This window comes from Cricetulus griseus, chromosome 5, assembly GCF_003668045.3.
Source record: "Cricetulus griseus strain 17A/GY chromosome 5, alternate assembly CriGri-PICRH-1.0, whole genome shotgun sequence".
Classification (NCBI taxonomy): Eukaryota; Metazoa; Chordata; class Mammalia; order Rodentia; family Cricetidae; genus Cricetulus; species Cricetulus griseus.
The window spans coordinates 17836281-17863693 of record NC_048598.1 but is presented as its reverse complement, the minus strand read 5'-3'; the positions used below and the strand labels follow the sequence as shown (position 1 = coordinate 17863693).

At 44.0% G+C, this 27413-nt stretch overlaps 1 protein-coding gene across 5 annotated transcripts; it reads left to right on the top strand.

Annotated features, from left to right (window-relative positions):
- The first annotated feature begins 29 nt into the window (after positions 1 to 29).
- Positions 30 to 27413, top strand: Exo1 (exonuclease 1). Of its 5 annotated transcripts, none has more exons than XM_027418891.2 (16): positions 30 to 309; positions 553 to 781; positions 1673 to 1722; positions 2307 to 2480; positions 5389 to 5508; positions 6195 to 6318; positions 7251 to 7388; positions 8299 to 8511; positions 10161 to 10348; positions 10792 to 10885; positions 13578 to 13803; positions 17134 to 17374; positions 19025 to 19721; positions 23298 to 23399; positions 24680 to 24873; positions 26980 to 27413. In XM_027418891.2, the coding sequence occupies exons 3-16, from the start codon at positions 1700 to 1702 to the stop codon at positions 27113 to 27115; spliced, it is 2670 nt and encodes an 889-aa protein (XP_027274692.1). In that variant the 5' UTR covers positions 30 to 309; positions 553 to 781; positions 1673 to 1699; the 3' UTR covers positions 27116 to 27413. The 5 variants fall into 5 exon arrangements, with proteins under 5 accessions (XP_027274692.1, XP_027274691.1, XP_027274695.1 ...); XM_027418890.2 differs by having other exon boundaries at positions 31 to 309; positions 17131 to 17374; XM_027418894.2 differs by lacking the exon at positions 1673 to 1722 and having other exon boundaries at positions 31 to 309; positions 553 to 678; positions 17131 to 17374.

The following is a 27413-nucleotide window of genomic DNA, read 5'->3' as shown; positions in this document are numbered from 1 at the left end:
GGGCGCCGCTTTCTCCCTCCTCCACCCCTTTCCCATCCCCATGGATAAGCGTTCCCTACTGGGTCCAGCTTCACAATGTTCAAGCTGGCCTTGGCCATTGGAGGCGAATCCCCATACCTCGAGGAAGGCCTCAAGACCCAGATGAGAGGAAGGCGGGTCACCACAGAGAGAGGGAGGCGTACTCTGTGGCCCAGGACGCGCGTGACGTCACGTCCGCTGGGCGGGGCCTCGAGATCCCGCGCAAATTGAAAGGTCCCCGGCTGCGCTTGCAGCAGCATTGGCAGCGGCTTGCTGGTGTCCTGCGCCCCGGTGAGTGGTCCCCTACGCCGGCGGCGGGCGGTGTCAGGAGGAGCGGGCTGTGTGGAGGAAAGTGAGGTCTCCTCGCCTCCAATCCACGGCGCGGGATCCGGGGCTCCGGGAAGAGAACGCGAGCGTGGAGCGTGCGCTGGGCGCCCGTAGGCAACCGATTTGGTCTCCACGTCTCTGGTTTTCCCAGTGTCCACACGTACACTCGTCTCTAGCGACGAGTTTTCTTTGTATATTTCCTTTCAGATGCAGGTTTGAGTAACCGCAGCGCCTGGAGTGGGCTTGCGGGCCATGCCTGTTCATTCCCGGGAGACACGATTACGGAGGAGCCGCGGCTGCTGTTACCTGGGGTGCCACGGGCGATCTCCTGGGGTTGGTGTGCCATATGGCGCTCAGTCACTCCTGTGCTAAAGAGGAAATATTTACTGGAGATTTACTTAACCTAGAAGAAATTTACTGAAGTTTCGTAAAAAATGTAATTAAGTCCTTTTGTTTCTCAGCATGCACGAATGCACACACGTTTTAGAGACATTGTCTTTAAAGGTGGTGGACTCTCCATTTTACACAAATCGTGGCTGGAGGCCCACCTGCTTCCAAATTGGCTGATGTTTAAAATTCAGAAGTCCTGTCCTTCTAGGGAATTATGGTTACTGGGCATGGCCTTAAAGGTCTAAGAACCTCTGAGTTTCAGGACAAGAGCCTTGCTGTTTTCTTATGTTGTCAACAGGGCACCGCTGGCCTCTTATCCTGTAGTAAAAACATGATCTTAGGCCTGGAGAGCCAAGTGCTTGTCAACTTAACCTGGGGAGAATCCCAGGAATCTCTGCTAGAGGTCCAGCTCTGCAGGCATATGCTCCTCAAACAACCAAAAGACTGTCTTAAACCAGTCTCCATATGCTCCCATTTAAACTCTAATGCACATAACAAATAAATGCTGAGAGTGGGTAAGAGCACTTGCTTTTGTAAACGTGAGGACCTGAGTTAGAGTCCCCAGCACCCCTATCAAAACCCCATGTGTCAGAATGCTAGTAACCCTACCCCAGCATTGGGAAGGAGAGGTGGTGGATCCAAAGAACTCATTGGGCCTAGCTGGTTCAGTAATATACCTTGCATCAGGGTAATAGGCAGAGCAATATTGGAAGACACCCAATACCTTGCTCTGGCCTCTGCATGCACACACATACCCACAAATAAAAAACGTGGTCTTTGATAGAAATACTTGTACTGGGAAATACCAAGCAACTGCTGGGGTTGGTGTGGGGAGGATTGGTTGCTTTGAAAGGGCTGGCAGCTCTATAATTTCCATAATTTCCATGTAAGGGGCTAGAAGGGAGTGGAAATTAAAAGTGTTTTTTTTTCCTTGAAGCTGTTTTTGCACAGCGGACATGTTTTCATGTTGCTGGAGTACAGCCTTCAGTGAGTATGATGAAACTCTCCCTAGATTCCACCATGGCTTATTACTTTTTATTACTTATTATTATTGTTTGGAATAATACATTCTGTTGGTGTTGAATTGGTGTCATATAAAAGTACATTCCCGTAATTCTGATTACTTTTCACTTGAAATGACTGTCTTTCTCCTAACTTGAGTTTCTACACTGCAGCTCTGGATATAGCCCTTGAATGCCTTTTTGTACGGGTGAATATAATGCCATAGCATGCACAGTTTTTGTAGGCTTTCAACAGTATCTTTTTGAAAGAGACTTAAAGTTTTAATGCCTTCTGGGTGCCTAGGACTGTGTTAAGAGATGAGAGCACATGTTAGGATTCTAGGTAAGAAAGAAAGTGTTTTGGAAAAGATGACCACAAGAAACTCCCCAGTGGTGTTCAGGTTAGTGTTTGTGATTAATGAAATTCCGAGCTACAGAAGTTGACAGGGACAAGGCTATTGATGAGCTATTAGTTTCTGTGCTAGGCTCCAGGCTGAGTTTATTTTTCTAAAACTTCTTGGTGAGTAGGTTTTGCTATAATGTTGCTTTTTCCCTTTTCATTTCATGTAGCTCACTTGGCACGATGGGGATTCAGGGACTACTTCAGTTCATCAAGGAAGCTTCGGAACCCATCAATGTGAAGAAGTACAAAGGACAGGCAGTCGCAGTGGATACATACTGCTGGCTTCACAAAGGAGCTATCTCTTGTGCTGAAAAGCTAGCCAAAGGGGAACCTACAGATAAGTAAGTTTGGAGTGTCTATTAGTTTAGGAAGTAGAATGATTTGGTGCTTTTTGTTTTTTTTTTTTTTTTGAGGCAGTCTTCAGGTATTTCACACTGGCCTGGAACTTGTTATAGCCAAGGATGACCTTAGACTTCTGCTTCTGCTTCCTGGAGGAGGAATCCTACTATGTGCTGGGATTATAGGCTTGTGCCACCAACACCCAGTTTCATGTAATGCTAGGGACAGAGCCCAGGGCTTCATGCATGCTAAGCAAGCACTTTATGAACTGAGCTAAATTTCCAGCATCTTGATGCTTTTTTTTTTTTTTTTTTTAATTTTTGTTTTTCGGGTCATTGTTTCAATAAATCCTAGCATTTATTAAGGGCATGTGGTGTTTAGAATATTGTCAGACTTCTGTGGTACAGACCTGACTTTTGTTCTTGGTAAGTAGTCAGAGTAGCATGATATGGACAGGCAAAGATCAAACATTGTCTTCTTTATTCTTTGCTTAAGAGAAGCCTTTGGTTTTCCCCTAAGATAACTTTTTAACAATGTTTTCAGAATCTATGACGTTTTCCCACAACACACTGCTAATCTCCATTAGCAAAATGATGTAAAGGGACAATATGTTCTGGTGTCACTCTGTGACCTCACTTTGGGCAGGTTCACATGGATTGATATATAAAAATATGCTGTTCTTCCCCCCCCCCCCATTTTGCACATATCTGTGTATAGTTGCTTTTAATTTTGGAAAATAAAGTATACCCTTTAAGCTTTTCAAAAAGAGCAGTCTGCACTTTTTTATTACTACTTTCTGTGTTTGATTTTTTTTTTTGAGAGAGAGAGAGAGAGAGAGAGAGAGAGAGGGTCTTGTATATCCCAGGTGGGCCTTAACCTTACCTTATGGCCCAGGATGACCCTGAATTCCCTCACTCCCACTTCAGCTTCCCACGTGTTGGGCTTATGGGACTGTACTGCTACACTTGGTGTCTCAGTTATTGTTCTATTGCTATAATAAAACAACAGGGATTAGAGTCCATGACCATCCTAGCAAGGAGCATGGCCGTAGGCAGGTAGGGAGGCATGGTGCTGGAGCTGAGAGCTTAAATTTTGAACCACAAGCATGAGACAGAGAGAGCTAATAGAATGGCATGGTGTGGACTTTTAAATCTTAAGCTTGCTCCCAGTGACACACCTCATAACAAGGCCATACCTCCCAATCCTTCCCTAATAGTTCTACCAACTGGGGACCAAGTTTTCAAAACTACATGAGCTGTGAGGGCCATGGCCATTCAAACAACCACAACTGATTTTCTTTGAATAGTTTCTTAGCCAAGAAAACTTAGTTTCTAGTTTGGGATATCTTTTTTTTAAATGTATGTTGGTGTTTTGTCTTCCTGTATGTGTCTGGCACTTGAGGAGACCAGAAGAGGGCATTGGATCCCTTGAAGCTAGAGTTACAGGCAGTGTGGATGCTGGGAATTGAACCCAGATCCTGGAAGAACAGTCAGTGGAAGAGCAACTGGCACTTTTGAGCACTGAGCCATCTCTCCAGCCTTTGATTCAAATGTTTGATTAACTGGAAGGATTTTTAAAATACAGGCTATATCCTTTATTATTAGAAAAGTGAGAGATGGAATCCACAAGGTCCACTCTATGATACTCACTCATTTAATACTGATGACACTAAAATGCTTAACGTCTGCTATGGGTTTAAAATTTCCCCTGACAACTAAGAAGCCATATTTGGTATAATTAATTGCTTTACTTTTTCCTCCTACCAGGGATAGCAGTATTAGCCAGAAATGATCACGGCTTTGGAGTTTGGGGAAAAGCTAGATTGAGGTCGGCATGTGCTGCCCTGGAAGTAAATGAGTGGGTGCTACCGGATGCTTTATGCTTTAAGATGTTACTATTCCTTGTTTGCTTTCGTCTGCTCTTCGATGTTCAGTGGAGCTGCAGCCTCTGTTGTCCCCCGTGCAGTGCCCTTGTCACTGGCCACAGCAGAGAATACAGCAAGTGGTCAGAGAACTATATTTGATGCAAAAGTTAAGCTTAAGTGCCACTGGGTCCTGGATATGGGAACAGTAATGCCACGGTTTGCTGGGGTCTTTCTTCAGAAGCTCTGTGTCCAGCATCTCTGCCCCTCAGCATTCTGGTTGTGAGTTGGCAGAGCCTATGTGTTGCTGTGAAATATTGTGACACCCCAAGCATCATGTTGTTCAACATTAATCAGGATGTCACTGGTCCTGAGAGACATTATTGGCGCTATTGGATGAAATTCCATGTATGGTGCATTGTAGATAATGCTGTCATGTCTCTTGCGTATGATAAGGCATTGTGGGAGAAATGAAGTGTTCTTATAACTTTTAAGTAGATTTGAGATGTTTCAAGTCAGTTTTTTTTTTAATGGAAGAATAAAAGGTACTTGGAGCAACAATAAAATAGGAAAAACTGAAAGATGTCAAAGCCTTTTAATCTACAATAGAGAAAGTCCTAGAGCAGTGGTTCTCAACCTTCCTGATGCTGCAATCTTTTAATCCAGTTCCTCATGTTGCAGTGACCCCCCAACCATAAGATTATTTCCATTGCTACTACATAACTGTAATTTTGCGACTGTTATGAATCGTAATGTAAATATCTGATATTTCCGATGGTCTTAAGTGACCCCTGTGAAAGGGTCATTTGATCCCCCAGTGGAGTCATGACCCATAGTTTGAGCACCACAGGCCTAGAGAGGCAAATGACTTCCTAACTACCACGTATCCCATAAGTACTTGCATTGAGATTTGAACTGTTTCCTTTAGAAACTTTAGCATCAAAAAACAAATCCTTTGCAATCATGTCATCTGGTCTTAAATAAAGCAAAAAATTTAAGAGATTCAAAGCATATAAGTGCATTTCCCGTTTTCTTTTTCCTTCCTGTAGGTATGTAGGATTTTGTATGAAGTTTGTTAATATGTTGCTGTCCCATGGAGTCAAGCCTATTCTTGTCTTTGATGGATGCACCTTACCTTCTAAGAAGGAAGTGGAGAGATCTCGGAGGGAGTAAGTTGACTCCATACTTAACATCTCTGGCTTAACTGTGCTAAGGCCAGATGCTTCAGGACATAGGGTACCAAATTTCTAAAATCTTGGTATCTGTACATCAAGTACATGAACAGATTCCCTTAGATGGTCTGTTTGTGTTAGATTGTCACATTTAAAAACAATTACCTTTTAACATGAAACATTGCTGTGGAAAGTCTTTTGGTGTTTTTCGAGACAGGGTTTGTCTGTGGCTTTGGAGGCTGTCCTGGAACCAGCTCTGCTCTTGTAGACCAGGCTGGCCTCAGACTCACAGAGATCCGCCTGCCTCTGCCTCCCGACGCCCGGCAACTGTGGAAGGTCTTTCATCAGTCTCGTTGCATGCATTATTAATCACTTGCTCAGCTGGAGCGGTGACACTGCCTGAAATCCCAGCACATGGGAGGTAGCGGCAGAAGGGTCAGGAGTGCTGGATCATTTTCTGCTTAGTGAGTGTGGGGCTAGCCTGAGCTACACAAGCCAGCCTCCAAAAGACAACTGATTTACTCTTATCCGGGCTGGTCTGCCGTGGGTCTGATGCGAAGCTGCAGCTGCGCAGTTTTAAGTGCACAGCCCTTTCATCCTAGCAGAAATTGCTGTAGTTGCAGTTTTACTATTATTTCTTAAGTTTGCTTTCATTTCTATTCAGTCATGTTTTTCCCTTTCAGGAGACGACAAAGCAACCTTCTTAAAGGGAAGCAGCTTCTTCGAGAGGGCAAAGTGTCAGAAGCCCGAGAATGCTTCACTCGCTCTGTCAACATTACCCATGCCATGGCCCACAAAGTGATAAAGGTGTGGGGGGGTGCAGATACAGGAGGGAGTGGGGTTTACAGAACCCGCATGCTCTCTGTTGACCCTGAAGAGAGCTCCACGTGCAGTGGAGGAGAAATCTTGATTGGACACAAGTAGTGGTGCTGAAGGGACAGGAGGTAGGCAAGGGAGAAAGGAGAGAGGCAGAAGGATGCACTTCCCGAGATGTAGATGCAGTGATTAGGGTCCGGAATTCACCAGTACTGTGTTAGACAGACAGACAGACAGACAGACAGACAGACCGCCCGCCCAGCCGCCTGCAGTCTTTATAGGGAAAAGAGCCGGTCAGGTCCCAACGAGTGTCTTGTACGCTGTCAGCACATAACAAAATTCAGGTAGAAACTTTTTGTAATTTGAGATAATGAATTTGGTTGCCCATAAACTCACCACCACTGCCAAATATGTAGCAGGATTTCTTCAAATTTATAAGTTGATTTTTTTTTTTTTAGGTGTGTGTGTGTGTGTGTGTGTGTGTGTAGGCCTGCACATGCCATAGATAGAATGGGACAGTCAGTACAACATTGAGTGTCAGTCCTCCCTTTCTGACTCACTCGAGGCAAGGTCCCTGTTATTTATCAGTGTGTATGCCACCTGCCAGCTTTTTCCTCGCCTTCCATTTTTCTATAGTGGTACTGGAATTACATATAGGCTCTATTGAACTCATCTTTTTGTGAGTTCTAGGGTCAAAACCAAAAATTGTGTGGCCAGTGAGCTGTCACCCATGCCTATAAATTGATTTAAAACATTAACAGTGTGAACTATATTAGAACTGAGAGTAGAAAGATTCTACATCAAAGGACGTGGGTTTTGGGGTGTTGTTGGTGTGTGTGTGGAGGCTGGTGATACTGGGCCGTTGTGATTTCATACCATGTTGTTCCAAAAGCTCGCTGCAAGCTCACTGTGGTCTCTCACAGGCTGCCCGTGCCCTGGGAGTGGACTGCCTAGTGGCTCCCTATGAAGCAGATGCTCAGTTGGCCTATCTTAACAAAGCTGGAATTGTGCAAGCTGTCATCACAGAGGACTCTGACCTCCTGGCATTCGGCTGTAAGAAGGTACTGAACTGTCCCTGCCATACACGATGCTACCTGGAGTACCTGTTTATGTCACTTAATATCTGGGTACTGCTTTATCATTTGGGCTTGGTTTGCTTTTGGGGGTTCTGGTAATAAACCCAGGGCTTTACATATGCTAGGCAAGTGTCTGCCACTAAGCTACACCCCAGCCTGTGAATACTTTAGTGTTTAGCTTGTCTTTTGGTTGACTTTGTGTGTGTGTGTGTGTGTGTGTGTGTGTGTGTGTGGTTGGGTATGGAGGTGAATCTCTGCCTGCTAGATGAGCACTTTTTACCACTGAGCCACAGCCCACTTCTCTCTATACTCTGTGGTTGAGTCTCCCTAAGCTGCCCAGCCTGGGCTCAGACTCAACTCTAAAGCCTGGGCAGGCCTTGAACTCTGGGTTCTCCTCCTTCCCCAGCCTGTATTACCAGGCCTGGTTAGTTTTACTTTCTTATATTAATAGCACGTGCCTTACATTTTTTAAAATAGATCTGATAAACTAACTTATCTTTGACAGGGATATTATTAAGTTATTTAGAAATAATGTATAAACCGATTTAATGGTAAATTTTATAATGATCTATTAAAGGGGGAACTAAGATATAAAACCATAGGTGGTTACCTTTGATAACAGCTGCAATGTGTGTATGCATCTTCAGAGATTGCTAGGAGGATGCTCATTAGATATTAACACTGGGTAATTGGTAAATGGGGTGTGGACAATTTTAGGTTTTTAAAATTTCCTGCAATGAGCATATATTGCCGCAATAACAATAGAAAACTGGCCACTTTCATGTAAAAGAAAGTAAGAAGAAAAAATTGTGTTTTGGAGCAAGAGTGATTCCTTAGAATTACTGTGATTTAGATAACGATGACAAAGCGGTCTTGACCATTCCCCTCTGTGAAGGTGATTTTAAAAATGGACCAGTTTGGCAATGGACTGGAAGTGGACCAGGCACGACTGGGCATGTGCAGGCAGCTTGGGGACGTGTTCACGGAGGAGAAGTTCCGGTACATGTGTATTCTGTCGGGCTGTGACTACCTCTCCTCCCTGCGTGGGATCGGCTTAGCAAAGGCCTGCAAAGTCCTGAAGCTGGCCAACAACCCGGACATCGTCAAGGTAGGAGGGCTGTCACTTCATGAAGGAGCAGAGGGTGTTCAAAACTCTAAATATTAATCTGTAGCCTGTGAGTGTTACTAAAGGGAAAAGGTGACTAAGGGTAAGAACTCTTTACTTCTGGATCCTAGTACTTGGGAGTCGTTCTCAGGCCTTCTGGTCTAAGGATATTTATACTCTGAAAGGTTTTGTGTGGTAATAATTTTTGTTTAGGTGAATTATAGCTCTCAATATACTGTATTAGAAATTTAAACAAAAATTTGAATATTAATTCATTTGAACTAAGCCAAAAGCTCTTTTATGTTAACAGAAATCACAACGCCTCTTACCCTCTCCTGCACCATTTCAATCCCCTCCCCCCCCCATTAAAATGGTTTTCACACAAGTTTCTTGAGTTCCAGGCTGCCCTTGAACTTGCTGTGTAGCTAACGATGGCCTTGAACTCTTCAGTTCTATATTTATTGTTTGCTCTCTTGTCTTTTGGGATATAGGCCAATCATGAATTTGTAAAGGTGTAAGAGGAGTTGGAATAGCAACTCCTTGATGAGGAAAAACACAGCCAAATCAATAAGGACACCCTTTAGTCCCACTAATATGTTCCCAAATCCCACCCATGGTCTTAAGAGGAGTGTCAGGAAGTGGTGATTCATAAGTTCACATGAGTGTTACAAAAGGTGCACGAGGAGAATCAGCAGTAAATATCTAGACATAAGATGTGTGCATTCTGGAGGCTCATTTCCTGTTTGGGTAGCAAACACATAAATGAGGTCCCTCAGTGTGTCCAAAAGAAGCATTAACACTAGTTTTATATAGACTGTAAGAATGTCCTTCTTCTCCTATTGGGTTTATTATGAATTACTACTTTTATGCTGGCAAAAGTTACATGAAAAAGTGGGGGATCTAGAACATATGCCCAATAGGAACCACCATAGGGGAACAGTGAAGAACCTGTTTCTTGAGGCTTATAAGTATCCAAAGCTTGTCTAAGAATATTCCAATAAGAAAAAGTTTCAGTTGGAGTATTTTCTGGCCCATTTTACTGGTCCCGGGCTTGAATATCCTTTCTTACTCTATCCCAAAGTTCTAAATCTAAAGTTCCCTAATCTGGGAACCAAGGACTACATCGCTGTGCAAACTGCTAAGTAAACAATCAGTTGTGAAGTATTAACTTTAATTCCTTTTTTAAGAAGTATGCTGCATTATGTCTACAAAGCGTCTTCTTTCTTTACACTTGTTATGGCCCATGACTTCTCAAAAATTTTCAGTTCTTCTCACCTCTCTTTTGCCTGGTCTATGTCTTACCCAGGGGACTCTCGAAACCTTTAGGCGAAGTCCTGTCCTTACTGACAAAGAGGACTTAGCTATGTAGGGTCCCTGCTCTGGGTGCCAGTTGCCGAAAGGACTCTAAAAATTATTTCTAGAAATGTACTTCTGACACATAAGCCTGATAATTTGCATTTTGGGTGAACAGTGCCAACCTGGCTGTGAGGCCAGAGTTTTGGGTGATGCGGCCTGGCTGTGTTTTCTGGTAGAAGTTCTTTTAGTGTAGTTTAAAGCAGTTGACTTGCCTCCCACGCTCCAGTGTCAGATGTGGGGTCAGCACACTCTTTCCTCTTCAGCTTCACATGAAGTATGTTTATATCCATTGTTAGGTTATCAAGAAAATTGGGCAGTATCTCAAGATGAATATAACGGTGCCGGAGGATTACATCACGGGGTTCATCCGAGCCAACAACACTTTCCTCTACCAGCTGGTGTTCGACCCCATCCAGAGGAAGCTGGTCCCTCTGAATGCCTATGGCAATGACGTTGACCCAGAAACTCTGAGTTATGCAGGGCAGTATCCTTTCTGAGCCACGAGGTGGAATTTTCCCCTTTGTTAACACTACTGGTACTGACACATTATTTTTAGTGAAAAAGAACAACTTGGAAATTGGTCTTATATTTTGCCGTGCAGATTGTTGTATTTTACTCAACTTTGAAAAACCATGCTAGTGAAAAGTTAAATTTCTTAATGTGAGCCCGAGGGACTTTCCCCGCATCTCTCAGGGAAGGGAGAAATTGACTCGGGCTTCCCTTCGAGAAGATGGGCAGCTCCTGCAGGGACACAGGCCAGCAACCCAGCCTGTTGTTTCAGTGATCCTGATGAGAACAGTGGGTGGCATCTATGTACATCATAAACTTTGAAGATTCTCTGTGGCAGTAGACAGCATTTCATTTCTTAGTGCAGTGTGATTCAATGGCTTGTTAATAAGGTCATTCTCCTTAACCTTACCAACCTAGGTATGTCGATGATTCCGAAGCTCTACAAAGAGCGCTTGGAAACAGAGATATAAATACTTTCGAGCAGATTGATGACTACAGTCCAGACACTATGGTAACATTTTAAGAACTACTACAAAAGCACATTTTAGTTTTGTCTCAAGAACTTTGAGGCAAGTCTTTGCTCAGCAGCTGTGAAGTATTCCTGTGCTCGGCTCTATGCAGAGTGTACATGGAAAACAACTCCACCTGGTGTGGCAGGCATCTGGAGTCCCAGGGTTTTCAATCCTGAGATGGGACAATTGCTGTTCAAGGTTAGCCTGGGCTATATAGTGAAATCTTGTCTTTTTGTTTTCTTTTAAGACAGATTCTCACTATGAAGTCTTGGCTGTCCTGAAACTCACTATGCAGACCAGGCTGGCCTCAAACTCAGAGAGCTGCCTGCCTCTGCCTCCCGGGTGCTGGGATTAAAGGCATGTGCCACATCTAGCCAATTCCTTGTGAAGAATGATTAACTTGATCCTAGAGAAATTTAGATGTATTAGTTAGGTTTTTAAAACTATGAAGTGACTAGGTGATTTTATTTTTTAAGACAAGCAGTTGTTATATATCTGATACATTCGGCGCCTTGTTTCTCTTTTTACGCCATTCAGACTCTGTGGCCCTTGGCATTGCTGAAAACCCAGAACATGACCCTTGAGTACAAGCTATTTAGGCTCATTCATAAATTAGCAACTATTTAACTAGCACCATGCTATGTGTCCGAACTCTTCACTGCTGTCTTCATTATATGTACAATTTACCACGCTGTGTCCTGATAGTTTGCACCGTCTCTTCTGTCCATGTTTATTTCTTCCATAAGTTCTTTGAGTTGCTGTAGTTTCTTTTGTTCTTTGGGAATTTATGCATGATTACAATGTTATGCCATTTGTGCACAGAACATGTTTATCTTATTGTTTGGGGAATCATTACTGAGGTGGCAATCTGGACTTTGCTGGCTGTGCTGTCTTTACACATTTGAATGAGCAATTCTGTCATTTCCCCAGGAAGGATGCTAAATGATTGGTTGTGTGGTTGCACTGAGTTTATGTAGGTTATGAGTTGCTAAGGAAGCCAGATCTTTTGTTCTGTTTTGTTTTGTTTCGAGATAAGGTTTCTCTGTATAGCCCTGGCTGTCCTGGAACTCGCTCTGTAGACCAGGCTGGCCTCATACTCCAAGAGATCCACCTGCCTCTGCCACCTGAGTGCTGAGATTAAAAGTGTGCACCACAACCCTGCAGAAGCCAGATTTTTTTTTTTTTTTTTTTGAAATGAGTTATATAGCAAATTATTTGATCTTAATGTGTTTTTCCTGGTCTGGCCCATTTCTTTTTCTCAGTAAATGCATCCGTGGGCTTTAGTTCTAAAAGCATGCTGCTGAGCTGTTTTTCTCTTCTCATCCCTCAAGTTACTGTCCTCAGCAATTATCAGAGTGTTTTGAATGTTGTCTTTCTTACCTTTCCTTCCAGCAAAAGACTTAGATTTGGTTGGGAATTGGTCCCATGATATTCGTGCTTCAGGATTTTCTGTTTCGTTTTTGTTTTGAGGCAGGGTTCTAAGTAGCCCTGGCTGTGGTTGCTGGAACTCACTATAGAGACCCAGCTGATCTTGAATTGAGAGAGATCCACCTGCTTCTGCCTCCTGGTGCTGGGATTAAAGGTGTGTGCTGCTGCCACCACCAACCCAGTCCGTTTTCTGTGTCTTAACTTTTTTGTCTTTCTGCCTTTGGCTACTGGAATATCATTGCCAACTTTTTAGCATATCAGAGTCCTCTGTAATGGTTGTAATGGTCTCTATTGGCGAAACAGTTACCTTAATGGATATTTGCTGGCTTAAACCCTTTCTCAGGAGTTTTACACAAGACTCAGTGTATGCCAAAGCAGCTTTTGCTTTCTCAGTGTGGTGCCAAGTGAGTCTGATACAAACTAGTTCTTTTTAACCTCTATTGTTTGTGTTTGAATACAACAATTTTCTGTCCAGGCTTGGGGACTCCTGGTTGTAATCCCAACACATGGGAGGCTGAGGCACGAGGATCAGTTCAACTAGCCTAGACCACGGGAGACCCTGTCTCAAATAGTTAAAAGTAAACAGATTTCTAAGTTAGGCTCTGGCTGCTTTGAGCATAGGCCTCTGCGGTCCAGTGCTGTTTGAGGGCTGCAGAAGTGAAGTTCAGGCTTTAGAGACACTTTCTCTGGGGTCACTGCATTGCTCTTTTTAGGAAGATTGGGAATTGTGTTTAGAAATGAGCCAGGGGGTAGTTTGACTTCTGTTAGAAGGCAGACGTGGGAACGTAATACATGTTTAATGGAAAAGGGTAAGATTAGCAGAAGAAAGTACAAAGTTATGAGAACATAGACTTCCTCAGGACCCTTCACTTCCTGTCTTCCTTTTCTCCTTCCTCACTCTCCCTTCCCTTCCCTTCCCTTCCCTTCCCTTCCCTTCCCTTCCCTTCCCTTCCCTTCCCTTCCCTTCCCTCCCCTCCCCTCCCCTCCAGGCTCCCCCTAGACCTCACACATGCTGGGCAAGCACTCCACCCCTGAGCCCTGTTTAATTTGAAATAAAATAATGAGTGCTCACTAAGTCACCCACACTGGGCCTGAACTCACTAGGTAGCCTGACCCTCCCATCTTGGCCTCCTGGGTAGCAGGGATCACAGGCCGGCATCACCAGGCCGGACTTAAAAGCTTTTCTCTTGAACGGTAATTGAACATTGCTATAACCAGATACAGCAGGAAGTACAAGTAACCTTTTTCCTTGTTCCTTTCTAGCCTGTCCACTCAAGAAGTCATAGCTGGAATGACAAATCATGTCAGAAGTCACCTGTTGCCAACAGCATTTGGCACAGGAATTACTGTCCTAGACGTGAGGTGAATGGTGTTTCCCATGCTCCTCCATTGACGGAAAATTCAAGTACTGTGGGCCTCAAACAAGTGATTAGTACTAAAGGGTTAAATCTTCCCAGGAAGTCTTCCATGGTGAAGAGACCAAGAAATGGTATGTATTTTATTCTTTCCAAGTGCTGGTGGTTGTTATGGGTCTCCTTCCTCCCGGGTCATAGGCCACCTGCCTGAGAGGGAGGAGGGAGCAGAAATGGCTAGGAGCAGGGTTCCTAGGGGTGTGGTTCAGACAGCTGTGAATACAGCAGCTATGGCATCACACAATAGATGCTCATGGTATGCTTTATTTGCGTTTGGCAGTACCATCCCATCACACAGATGGAAGCACAACACCTAACTGTCAGATGAGCAGCAGGGGAGAGCATTTGCAGGAAATGGTGTCAAGGGTCACACTTAAGAGAACTCAGTCAGGCATCCAGGCTCAGGGACAGCTTTCCAGATAAGGTCAGGCAGAGTAGAACATCCATCTTGGGGAGTTCTACCATTCTGTGGTTAACTCAGAGCTGTCCGGACATGGTGGATTGCAGCCTTAGGTAGCAGGGCCTTCCGACAGCTGGTCAGATTTAGAAATCTTTTCCAAGCCCAGGCCACTGCAGTTTCTTTGTTTTTTCCTGTTAGCCTCCCGGTTGTAGCTCTTATGTTTAGAGGTACTGTAGATGGTGGACAGTAAGACCCAGGCTCCTCAGTGTGTATATGGCGGTGTGGTTGTCCGGTACTGTTGGCCGAGGAGTTTTTGTTTTTCCATACTGCCACTTCCGTGTTGCTGCCACCTGGCCTGACCCAAGATCACACACTCATTACTGTAACTCATCGTGAAATCTGGTGGTGTAAATCCCTGCAGTTCCTTCTGCTTTTCAGAGTTATCATTTGGCTGTTTGAGGTTCTTTCTGTTTCTGTGTAATTTTTAGGATTCACTTGTCAATTTCTCTCTTTTTTATTTATTATGTATACGACATTCTGCTTCCATGTATATCTGCACACCAGAAGAGGGCACCAGATCTCATAACAGATGGTTGTGAGCCACCATGTGGTTGCTGGGAATTGAACTCAGGACCTCTGGAAGAGCAGGTGGTGCTCTTAACCTCTGAGCCATCTCTCCAGCCCTCAATTTCTCTTTTTTAAAAAAGGTATGGAGCTGGGTGGTGGTGGTGCTTGACTTTAATCCCAGCACTTGGGAGGGAGAGGCAGGCAGATCTCTGAGTTCAAGGCCAGCCTGCTCTACAGAGTGAGTTCCAGGATAGTCAGCGCTACACCAAAACAACTCCCCCCCACACACACACACACCAAGGTTGGGGGCGGCGTGCTATGGAGATTTCGTTAAATCAATAATTTAGAGCAAGTGGCACCTCAGTAGAGACTGTTGAGGACACTTTGGAGATCTCTTGTGTTCAATGTAAATATGTTGAATCAGTTATCAAATTCATCCTTATATTTTCAGGTTTTTGAACCTTTTGAAGATGGTATTTCTCCTTCATGTCAATATATAGAAATACAGCTGATTTATTTATTATGATTACTGTATGTGTGGGGATGCAGTTTTGCCACTATGCACCATTGGGGTCAGAGGACAACTCTGTCCTCTGTCCTTCCAGCTTCGTGTTGATCCTGGGAATTGAACTCTATTCATCGGGACTTGCACACTGAACAGCTAGCTAGCCACTGAGCCATCTCACCAACCCAGTGCAGTTGATTTTTATATGTTCGTCTTGTAGTTTGAAACCCCCAAACCCTGAACTAAGTCGGGTCCCTATTGCCTTTCAAACATTCTTGGTTGTGACCCAAGGAAATTACTCTTCAGGCTGCAAGTTCTCTTTGTGCTTTGTGTATGATTGAACTCCTTAGTGGTGGCGTGACTGTGACAGTGGATGCATAGGTCAACGTGGCCAAGTGTGCACTGGTGGCACTAGGCCCTTCTCTAAGGTTGCTTTTACCTTTGCAGAGCCAGACTGATTACTCCTGGCAGTGAGTATACTTATTGTTGTTTCTGTCATTGGCTGAGCTTAGGATGAATTTCTCCAGTTGCTGTCAAAGCCAAGTCCAGTGACATTTTAAACTTCCATGGAGGTTGTTGAAAATGTGGCCCCTGTGTCTTACATTTTAGGTTATATTGTGTTTGTGTATAAAATGCTTGAGGGAGTTAGAGAAAGTACAGGGATCTAGAGCCCCAGGCCCTGTCTCTTAGATCCTTGTCTCCACAAGGTAACAGGTACTGACTATCCACTGGGATACTGTGAGACACTAGGAGTCCCCAGCTAGCTGTGCTAACAACCTATTGTAATAAGGAAGTGAACTTGGTCTGGCCTCTGATGCTGGGGCTCCTATGGTATGCGTTTTCCTGTTCTTTTCCAAGGGCTTCTAGTGACCTGCATAGTAAGCAGACTTCACTTTTGCTAGGGATTAAGGTGAAGTTTACTGAGCTACAATTTTAAAAAATAAGGTTTTCTTTAAAAATGAATATTTTCTCTAGAATTTGGCATACCCAACCCTATCCTACCACCTTTAAAATTTTATTTTTACATTTATAATTATTATCACTGGGGGGAAGCAGACACGTGTATGCCAAGGTGGAGGTCAGAGGGCGTCTTGCAGGAATCTGTTCCCCCTTTCCACTGTGTATGTCACAGGTGTCAAACTCAGGTGGCCAGGGTTGGTAGCCAGCATCTTCACCCGCTGAGCTGTTTTGCTGGCCTTCCTGCCAACCTCTTATTGACTATAGGAAGTGTGCATTTAGGCTTTGGTGGGGTAGAAGCTGAGCAGACTGAGAACTAGCTAAAGAACTCAGTGCTGCAGCACTGTCCATGTTTGGTCTTGTGGCTTGGTAATAAAGAGCCAAGCTAGAACACAGTCACATTTACCTCAGAAACCACAACAGAGGGTAAATAGTTGCTGGTTTTATTGTGGTATTAAAAACTTTCAATCATTAATCATAGCTTTATATAAATGCTTCCCTCCAATTTTTTTCTGTTGCGCCCTAAAATTTGGAGTAATTTCGTATAAAATCACACAGATAACTTAATTAAATGTTAACTAATTTTCAAATTGTAAAACAGATAAAGTAATTGTTTTCAGTCTTTTTTTTTAAAAAAAGATTTATTTATGTATACAGTATTCTGCATGTATGCCTGCAGGCCAGAGGAGGGCACCAGATCTCATTATTGTTGGTTATTATTATTACATGATGGTTGTGAGCCACCATGTGGTTGCTAGGAAATAATGTGTCCTTTTTCGAGGCATAGCTTTCAAAAAACAAAAGAGGACCCAAGTATATGGCTCCCTGTGAGCCCTTGGCCAGCATGTGCAGGAAAAAAAGGATGCTTTGCCTTTAGGACATGGGGGGGGGACGACGACTGTGAAATCCAGGGCAAGTAGCCAGCAACAGAAGCAGCCCATGTGTTTGTTTACACATGCTTCTGTTTTTGTTTAGAAGCTCTGTCTGAAGATGACCTATTGAGTCAGTATTCCTCATTTACAAAGAAGACCAAGAAAAACAGCTGTGGAGATAACGCAGCTTTTAGTTCTTCTGAAATGTCTGCACCCATCCTGGATGACGGGACTGCTCACAAGACAGATGCATACACTCCATCTAGGACAAGGAACAAATTCGCAGTGTTTTTACGGAGGAAGAATGAAAAAAGTGGTGCAGTTGTAGTTCCGGGAACCAGAAGCAGGTATCATGTCCCCAGAGTGCCTTTTAAGCTGGGTGTAGCGTTATTTGCAGAAGCCTGTTGCATGCTTGTTTTCTTAGTTGCCTTATGTCTCAGTTACTTCACTGTTGCTGTGAAAAAAGTGCCTGGCAGAAGAAAAAGTAACCTAATGAAGGAAAGGTTTGTTTTAGGTCACATCCCAAAAGTGCAGTCCAGCATGCGTGTGGAAAGGTGTCAAGGACAGGAGACCCCTGGTCAGTCACATGGCACCCAGTCAGAAAGAGGAAGACTGACAGACAAAGCTCTGTCTCCTTTGTATTCGGTTCAGGACGCTAGTGTGAGTCATCTACTTCAGCCAACCCAAAGGATTCTCACGGGCGTGTCCAGAGGCTGCTTTCCTGGGTGACTCTAGTCCACATGAACCACCACACCTTAGTTCAGACCAGAGTGCGTTGTGGATCCCTCCCACACCGTTAGTTCTGGGAGCTGTCCATGCAGAATCAGCGTGCAAAAGGACTGGAGCTCCTGCGGATACACCGTGTGGTTAGAGTTCTGTTCTTAGGGTTCTCATTTCCCATTGTTTCTCCTTTTTTGGTATTTTGAGGAGCTGATGGTGTTGGGAGAGATGTTGGGCCCCAGCCCCTACGGGTTCTCCGTGAGTTGATAACCACAGATGCATCCTGTCTTCTAGTCCTGAATTACAGCCCGGGCCTTGCCTGGGCATCAAAAACACGAGCTCTTACACCTGGGGTTTTTCAAGCTGGGCGTTGGTGGTACACGCCTTTAATCCCAGCACTCTGGGGGCAGAGGCAGGCGGATCTCTGTGAGTTTGAGACCAGCCTGGTCTACAAGTTCCAGGACAGCCTCAAAAGACACAGAGAAACCCTGCCCCGAAAAACAACAACAAAAAAAAAACACCTGGGGTTTTCCACTGTGTCGTAAGTCTGTATATAAGTCTGCTCCCTCCCTGCAAAAAACACAGACGGACACATGTTCTCTTAGCACAAGCGACCAGACGGCTCGGTTTTCAATTAAATCTCCAGGCTTTCGCCTGATACTCGGATTTAGTCGTTGCTCGGAGGCCACAAGTGGAGGTTCCATTAGACTTAGTCATGGTGCGGGCACCACATGATGGTTCTGTCTTGTCTTAATTATTTTTATTAGTGTCAACACCTTTCCTATAAATATTTCTGTTTATCCTTTAGGATCTAGAAATACACTAACCAACACTAGTTGGGAAGGAAGACTGGGGCTTGCCTTAAACTCACAAAGATCCCCCCGTTTCTGTCTCCCAAATGCAGGGATTTAAGAAGCCTGGGCTCTGTCTTTTACCTAAAGGTTCACCATATAAATAACTTTAAAGATGTGTGTGTTACCATGATAAAATGTATATGCCTCAGCTGGGCGTGTGGTGCACATCTTTAATTCCAGCACTTAGGAGGCAGAAATAAGTGGAGTCTAGCCTGGTCTGTATATAGAGCTTCAGGACAGACAGCACTATGTAAAGAGACTCTCTCAAAAAAAAAAAAAAAAAAAAAAAAAAAAAAAAAAAAAAAAAAAAAGGATTAAAACATCAATTAAAATTCAAAAGCTTTTTGCCATCTTTATGTAAGACAGTAGATATTTGAATCTTGATAAAATACTTAAGAAGATCTTCTTCCTGTTTCTTGTTAGGTTTTTTTGCAGTTCTCCAGATTTTGACGACTTTGAACCAAAGAAAGCAAGCAGTCAGCCTCTAAATGAAACTGCTGTCCCAGGCAAAGCCACTACCAGCCTCAGAGCACCAGACTGTCCAGGCACTGATGGCCTCGGAGCACCAGACTGTCCAGGCACAGATGGCCTCAGAGCACCAGACTCTCCAGGCACAGACGGCCTCAGAGAACCAGACTCTCCAGGCACAGACGGCCTTGGAGCCCTGGACTGTCCAGACACAGACGGCCAGAAGCTGGTTGGCATAAGTGGGACACAGGATCCAAGTGCTCAAATCCCAGGCAGTGTGACTGTGTCTCCTGATGAGGCTCAGTCTTCTAAGACCAGTAAATTTGTAGACACTGTTTCCCCATTCTCTCTGGGGACACTTAGAAGTTGTTTCAATTGGTCAAGAACTCTTAGAGATTTTTCAAGAACTCCAAGTCCCTCTTCAAGCACTGTATTGCAGCAGTTCCGAAGAAAGAGCGAGTCCCCCTCCTGTCTACCAGAGAACTGTGCCTTGACTGACACGTGCCATTCAAAAAGTGAGATGTCAAATGCTAAGGCTCCACCCTTGCATGAGGTGGGCTGGTCCACACCATCTCGGGAAAGCATAGACTCTCTGTGCAGTTTAAATGCATCAAATCTTTCTCAGCCTTCCAGTAAGGATTCGGATTCAGAGGTGAGTCTGTGTCTGCAGTCTTGGCTTTCAGACTCAAACACGGGAAAAAATAGTGTGTTGATGAGACAGCTGAGGAAATTTTGCCAACATTGTAGAAATGAACTGGCTTTCTCAATTTTTACTCAAAAATCCTGTGTTTCTGGGACTGGAGAAATGGCTCAGTGGTTAAGAGCACTGGCTGCTTTTTCAGAGGACCCGGGTTCAATTCCCAGCAACCACGTGGCAGCTCATAACTGGGGTCTGACACCCTCACACAGACATACACACGCACAAAACATCAATGCACATAACATAAGTCATTTGAAAACATCCTTTCTGTAGAAAGCTTGCGTTTTATCCACTTGAGGGGCCTCTCTTTCTTTGTACTCCCGGGGTACCTACACTGGCATGTCCTGGAGGCCCCTCAAGTGAACCGGGTGTTCCACTGACTGGGACTGACTAGACCGTTGTCTTCTGTGCATGGTTGTCTTCTAATCAGAGATAGGCCTCGAGATGAATTGATACTATCAATTTACTGTTAATATAACTTCTAATTCAGCTAGCATTTCATAGCATATAAAGGAATGACTGTTAGTGTTTTCGTGTGTGTTGTATCTTAGCACTTTGGAAATAGTTTCTTATTTCTGATAAACTTCCTTTATAATAAAACTGAAGGGACCAGCTTCCCTTTCGGCAGCCATAACGGTTCGTTATGCAATAACGTAATAGCAATTTTCTTTTTTTGAAATTTAAAAGCATTTAGTCCTTTTACACATATATAAGACATTTTATTCTGACTTCAATTTCTTTTATTTCTGACTTTGATTTGGCTAACATCAAAACCTTAACTGAATATTGCTCGTAAACCAGTAAGTGACATTTTGACGTGATGTGACGGCTTCATAGCTTTCTTTAAATCTGTCACCTCAAAGTTGCCAATGCTGTTTATCTTCTCAGTCTGCCCCACTTGACACTGTTTGGTGTTCGAGGAGCTTGTCAGGGCTGCCATTGAGACTTCCGTCTTTTATTTCTCTTTCTCTTCTTTTTTTTTTTAATTAGATTTATTTATCTTATGAGTTTGCACATGTCTGTCAGTCTGGTGGCACATGCCCTGGGGCACAAGAAGGGTTCCGAGCACAACCCATGGGAGTCATTTCTATCCTTCTTCCGAGTCCTAGGAACTGAACTTGGGTTGCCAGCCCCTGCCCACTCAATGAGCCCCTTCACCAGCTGCCTTTCTCTCGCTTTGCCTGCAGCTGCTCCCTGTTTGCTACTGTCCTGTGATCTAGAAATCTGTTTCATTTCATGTGAACCTCTGCTACATGGAATGTTGTGTCCTAGGGCCATTTGAGTTACGGGGACAGTTAGCGGTTCTCAATCAGCAGCAGCTTTGCTGATGGAGGACATCGCAAGCCTGCCGAGCTCCTGGGGGAAGGGGAACTCTTTTCCTCCTGCAGCACATCTTTCTGTTTCACTGACTGTGTAAGCTTTCGGTTGAATAATGAGGTCCTCATCAGCTCACAGACTGTGGGCACCTCGTGCTGAGAGCCATTCTGTCTTCTGGGATAAACATCTTCCACCCTATGGTGCTGTTGAAATAAGTGCAATCCTAGCCCTAAGGGGGTCTGCCTGGGCTGCATTGCAAGACCCTCTGTCACAAACAAAACAAAACAAAAAAGGAACAAAGAGACTCCCCAAAATCCAAGTGATGACTCATTCACTGAATGTCCTCTTGCCCCCACATACAGTAAAGCCCTCACAACAGGAAAGGTTAATAGTCAAAAGAATTGAATTCATAGAGTTAAACATAATATTTGATTTATAAATGTTCCGAAACCACAATGCTGTTTTTGTTTTTACTGTCCTTTAGATTTTGCTTTGAATGAGTATCAGTTTTCGCTGTGTACATCTAAAGTGCTTCGCTATTGGAGCCTTTGGTGAAAGTTTGTTGTTAAAAGGCAGCAACTAGATCCATCCATTCACTAGCCAGAGTCTAATCTTAAGAGTCTTGCCCATGGCCCTATTTATTGTAAGAAATTGTTTAGCCAGGCTGGACATGGAGCAGCTCTATAACCTCAAATGTTGAGGGTTGCAAATTTGGCCACAGCATGGGCTACCTGCCAAGCTCCTGTCAGAACAAACAAGATGTGATCGTGATGAGATGGACGTGATAGTGCACTTCTATAAAGAAAGAAAAATTAGGCAAATTGACCACTTCCAGCACCGCTGTTAGCTGCAGCAGAAATGTGAAGGTTTCTGTAAGCATAAGGCAATAAGTGCATGATAACGGTATATATCCCAAGAGGAATACAGGAAACCTTAGAGAAACGCCAAGTCCTGTTGTCACTTCCTGGCCTTCCTGTTGATGCGTGGGAATAAGTGCTGGGAGGAGCCTCACTATGTGGAGAGTCTTGTGAGAGGGAACGGAGGCAGGGGGAGCTGAGCTCCTCAAAATCACCGCTGAAGTTAAACGAGCATTTGCCCAAGCACCTCAGAGCAGGGCCCATCTTGATGGCGGAGGCCGCTTTTTCTTTTCAGTGCTGACCATTTTTCAACACAGCTAAGAGATCGTGGAACTGTGGCTGAGTAAGAGTGAATCGCATCACAGCAGGAGACTAAATATGAGTCAGCATATTTAGATAGAGTTTCATCCATACATCCAATGCACTATGGTCAGATAGACCCTTCCCTCCCTATCTCTTCCTATCCCACCCAGCACCAACTACTCTTAACTCCATGGCCTTTTTTGTTGCCCATTAAGTACAATTAGTGCTGCCCATATGCACGTAGGGATGGGACATGGGAAACCCTCTCCCTTCAGCAGCGATCACCTGTCAACAGCTCCTCAATGGAGGGAGGGGTAGGGAATTTCAGCTGCCTTGGTTTTTCACATTGTGTGTGTGTGTGTGTGTGTGTGTGTGTGTGTGTGTGTGTGTGTGTGTAGTAGGTTTTGCACAGCTCTGTGTCTGTGTGTGTGTCTGTGTGTGGAGTAGGTTTTGCACAGCTCTGTGAGTACTTGTTTGTGGTAGCTGTGCCGTGTCCACAGTACAACATTTCAGAGCACTCCTCTCCGCTCCGGCTCTTCCTGCCTCCTCTTCTAAGACATGCCCTGACCCTTGGCAGGGATTGGGGGCTGAGAAAGATGTCCCATTTAGGGCTAAGCACCATCTGCTCAGCACTTTGTGTGTCTTGGTCTCTATTGTATAGACTATTTCTTTAGCCTAAACACTTTGGTACTTTCTTCAGTGAAATTGACATGCCTTTTCCATTTTAACTCATTGTTAACCATATTTAATTCATTTTGTTTCCTGTGTTTTTATGTCTTTTGTGAATTATGTTATTTACCTGAGTTTCTCATTTCATACATTTTGATTGAATATTGGTCAAGTTGTCATAAAAACTCAAGCAAGCCAGGTGTGCTGGCGCATACCTTTAATCCCAGCACTCCGGAGGCAGAGGCAAGTGGCCAGCCTGGTCTACAAAGATAGTTTCAGAACAGCCAGAGCTGTTACACAGAGAAACCCTGTCTAAAAAGAAACAAACGAACAAACAAGAAAATACTCAAGTAAATTTTTGTTTTCCATCTGTGAAATCTAGGAATCGGATTGTAACAGTAAATCACTTGATAATCAAGGAAATCAGAACTTCGAGCAACTGTTACCTCCCTTTTCAAAGACAGACACACTTGCAAGAAACAAGGTAAAGCATTTAGAAATTTTTTTTTAATTTCAGAAGCAGTGTGTAATTATTGCCGGAAAATGAGAAATACACACACACAAATAGAAAATTAAAATACCTGCCTCTGAATTTTTAAAAATACTCAGTTTCAGGCAGGTGGTGGTGGTGCATGCCTTTAATCCCAGCATACAGAGGCAGAGGTAGGTGAATCTTTGTGAGTTGAAGACCAGCCTGGTGTACAGAGCGAGTTACAGGACAGGCTCCAAAGCTACACACAGAGAAACCCTGACTCAAAAAACCAAAAAAACAAACAAAAAGAAAACTTGCTTTTAAGTGTCTTTGGACACCAATTGTGCTTAGCTGTGGATGTTTAAACCAGTTAACTGAAACATATTTTCTCTGTTTCTTAAAAAATCATTTTCCATGTAATGATCCATGTAATAAATATTTCTACATGTTACATAATCCAAGTTATCCTAAAATTTTTTACCCTAGAATTTTTAATTAAATTGTGAGAGTGAAGTCCATGGTGATAGACTATTCATTCCTGGGGTGAGAATGATTTGCTATGTGTTGCCAAAATACCTGCTAATGCCACTGACTGAGAGTAAGGCCACTACCACAGTGTAAAGCCAAATTTGAAGCAAGCTTTAATTAAATTCTGACCAGGACCATCTCTGGGTTTCCAGAAGATGGTCCAGAATCAAGTATTCAAGGCCTTAAAGGAAAACCCATAATTCAATTCATTTCCCATCAGGTCCAGTTGGGGGCAAGTATCCGCCCACATGTGATTAATTGTATCTGGTGCAGATGGATCAAGCAAATCTGTTTAGGGGAGTGAAAACATGTGACTTGTTATCTCCCAACCAGGATCCTCCAGCATTTCTGGAACTGTCTGCCCTTGGGCGAGGGGCTTGCAGATCAGAGGGATTTTCATTTCATGGATCTCTAAGACATAGTAATTAAAACTTAAAATGCAGCCGGGCTGTGGTGGCGCACGCCTTTAGTCCCAGCACTCGGGAGGCAGAGGCAGGCAGATCTCTTTGAGTTTGAGACCAGCCTGATCTACGAGAGCTAGTTCCAGAACAGCCTCCAAAGCCACAGAGAAACCCTGCCTCAAAAAACCAAAAAAAGAAAAAGAAAAAAAAAATTGTAAATGTAACTTTGGCTCTCACATACTAAACATATAAAGAACACTTACGTGCTTTTAGATCAAAAGGTTAAAACTGGCATTTGGGGAGACCCACACTCCCATCCCTAACAAGCAAAATAACAGAACAACAATTCTAATTTCTCTCCAGGTACCTGGGCTGTGTAGGTCTAGTTCTACGGACTCTCTCTCTACAACCAAGATCAAGCCCCTGGTGCCTGCCAGAGTCAGTGGCCTGAGCAAGAAGCCAGGAAGTGTCCAGAAGAGAAAACACCATGATGCTGAGAACAAGCCAGGGCTGCAGATAAAGATCAGTGAACTCTGGAAAAACTTTGGGTTTAAAAAGTGAGTTTCCTGCTTCCCCTTTTGATCAGGACAAAGAGCTGTCTCCTGTAGCGCCCCCCCCCACCCCAGATCTGTGTCTGTGTTTTCATAGGAATCCATTTCTGTTGCTCACCTCCAGCCCTCTGTCCAGCTTGGAACTTCCATTCCAGACCGGAAGCCCCTTTGCCTCTCATTGTGCAGTACTGGAATAGAGTAGTTAGATGGGAGCTGAGAGGGGGTCTGCGTTGGCTAAGTGTGCACAGATGTAACCACACAAACCAGTGTTTGGGCCCCAATAATGTTTTCGGAACATGACCGGTTCCAGAAGCCGGCGTTGGGAACTGCTAAGTCAGCTTCCTATGAGACTCCCACAGTGTGGACTTAGGCAGCAGCCTAAAGACTAGAGAGGGCTTCATTAAGAGCACCTGATGCTCGTCCAAAAGACCTGAGTTTAGTTCCCACAGGCAACTCACAGCTGGCTGTAACTACGGCTTTAGGGAGAGCTATTTCCTTTGTAGCCTCTATGAGCTGCTGCTCTCACAAAGAAAAATTTTAACGTTAAATACGTTTAAAAGAGCCTTTGAGACAGCGCATCGAAGATGCTCACCTCCAAGCCTTGCTGGTCTGAGTCTGATCCCAGGCCCCAAATGCTGGAGGGAGAGAGAATCAACACCCATAAGTTGTCCTCTAAACTTCCACACGTACCCATAATGTTAAAAGGGTGCCACCAGATGTAGATTGGTGGAAAGTTGGTGACTCTGGGGCTGTGGATCTAGCTGAGTGATTGGAAACACTTGTTCTGTGAGCATGAGGGCCTGAGTGTGAATCCCGGGATCTACCTAAAAAGTCCAGGTATGGCTGCCTAACCTGTAATCCAGCATTTGGAGATGGAGACAGGCAGGTCAGATCCTGGAGCCTAGCCTCAACACCTGAGGTTGGTTCAGCAAGAGATCAGGCTGGCCTCAAACTTACAGAAATCCACCTGCCTCTGCCTTCTAAATGGTGGATTAAAGGCATGCATCACCACACCCATCTTAAACTGCTTTCCTTTTATCTTTTGGAGACTTAAGTCTCATTGTGTAGCACTGGCTGCCCTAGAACTCACTATATAGGGCAGGCTAGCCTCAACCCAGAGAGCCTCCTGCCTCTGCCTCTGATGGGATTAGATACACTCCCATCACATACACTCACTCCCGTGGCTGTCTGCTTGTTTTCACTGCCCTTGGTGAAAGGGACAAGTGGGTACTGCTGGCTGAGTGTGGCCTGCTGTCTACACTCACATTGAGTTGCTGGCAGCTTTTACAGGACTCTGCTTTGGCATTTCTTTGGTACAAATGTCAACACAGGAAGTCCAGATATTATGAAAATAATTTGATCTTACAAAGCTCCTGAGAGGCTCATCTGTTAGTGGAAATCTCCGCCACCACTCATCTTCAGGGCTCTTGGAACTTACAGAGCCCGTGTCAGAAGAAATCCAAGTTACGATAGTGTTCTTAAAGAGCTATTGGGGGAGAAAGAAAATAACTTAGTGGTGTTTAATATGTATTGAGAGGAGACAAATGTTACTGTATTATTTTCATAATTGGAGTTTTAATAGGTGTGGAATACTAGTCCGGCAGAAGGGAGTTTGTTTTAAAAAATGTAGCTCATTGTTAGTTGTTCTGTTTGTGTTCATCCTTAGCCCGTTGCCAGTAAGGAGATGGTTAAAATACACACCTTTAATCCAGCACTTGAGAGGCAGAGACAGGAGAATCCCTAAATTCAAGGCCCAGCTGGTTCCAGGTCAGCCAGGGCTACACAACACAGTCAGACTGTATTAAAAACAAATTCTTTGGTGCATTCCTGATTCTGCTACTCTGTGTGTATGTGTGTGTGTTACTAATAGACTAGCACCTTTATTGGAAGGCGATTTTGAAAGCTAAGAGGAGGCTGAAAGAAGAAAAATGCAAAACAAATTGGAAGTATTCAGAACAGAACCCTGGAGGTGCTCCATAGGGATTGACATCAATTATACAGTGAAGGGTTTATGTGCCGCTCCCCACTGTCTCCCCACTGTCTCCACTTAGGATGGTGCTTCTCTTATAGTCAGTACCTGAAAATCAAATTTGTTTTCTTGTATCTTTGCAGAGATTCTGAAAAGCTTCCGTCCTGTAAGAAGCCCCTGTCCCCAGTCAAGGATAACATCCAGCTCACTCCAGAGTCAGAAGACGAGCTCTTTAACAAGCCCGAGTGTGCGCGCGCTCAGAGAGCAATATTCCACTGAGTGAGGACCACTGCCTGCAGGAAAGCTTTACCGGTTCCAGAGATTATTACTATTGATGCCATTTTAAAAATGGAATGCATTTTGTGTATTAACTTTGTGACTTTTGCTCAGCTTTTTATATTGTCATAGAAAGCTAACAAGAAGAATAAATCTGCCTTTCACATTTCTGGGATTTCAGTGCTAAAGGGAAAGTCTGATGCTGATAACATCTAAAGGATTTTCTAATGTTAGTAGAGAATGGAAATAATAAAGAAGCTTTATAAAGAAATAAAAACATCACACACTAAAATTAACCAGA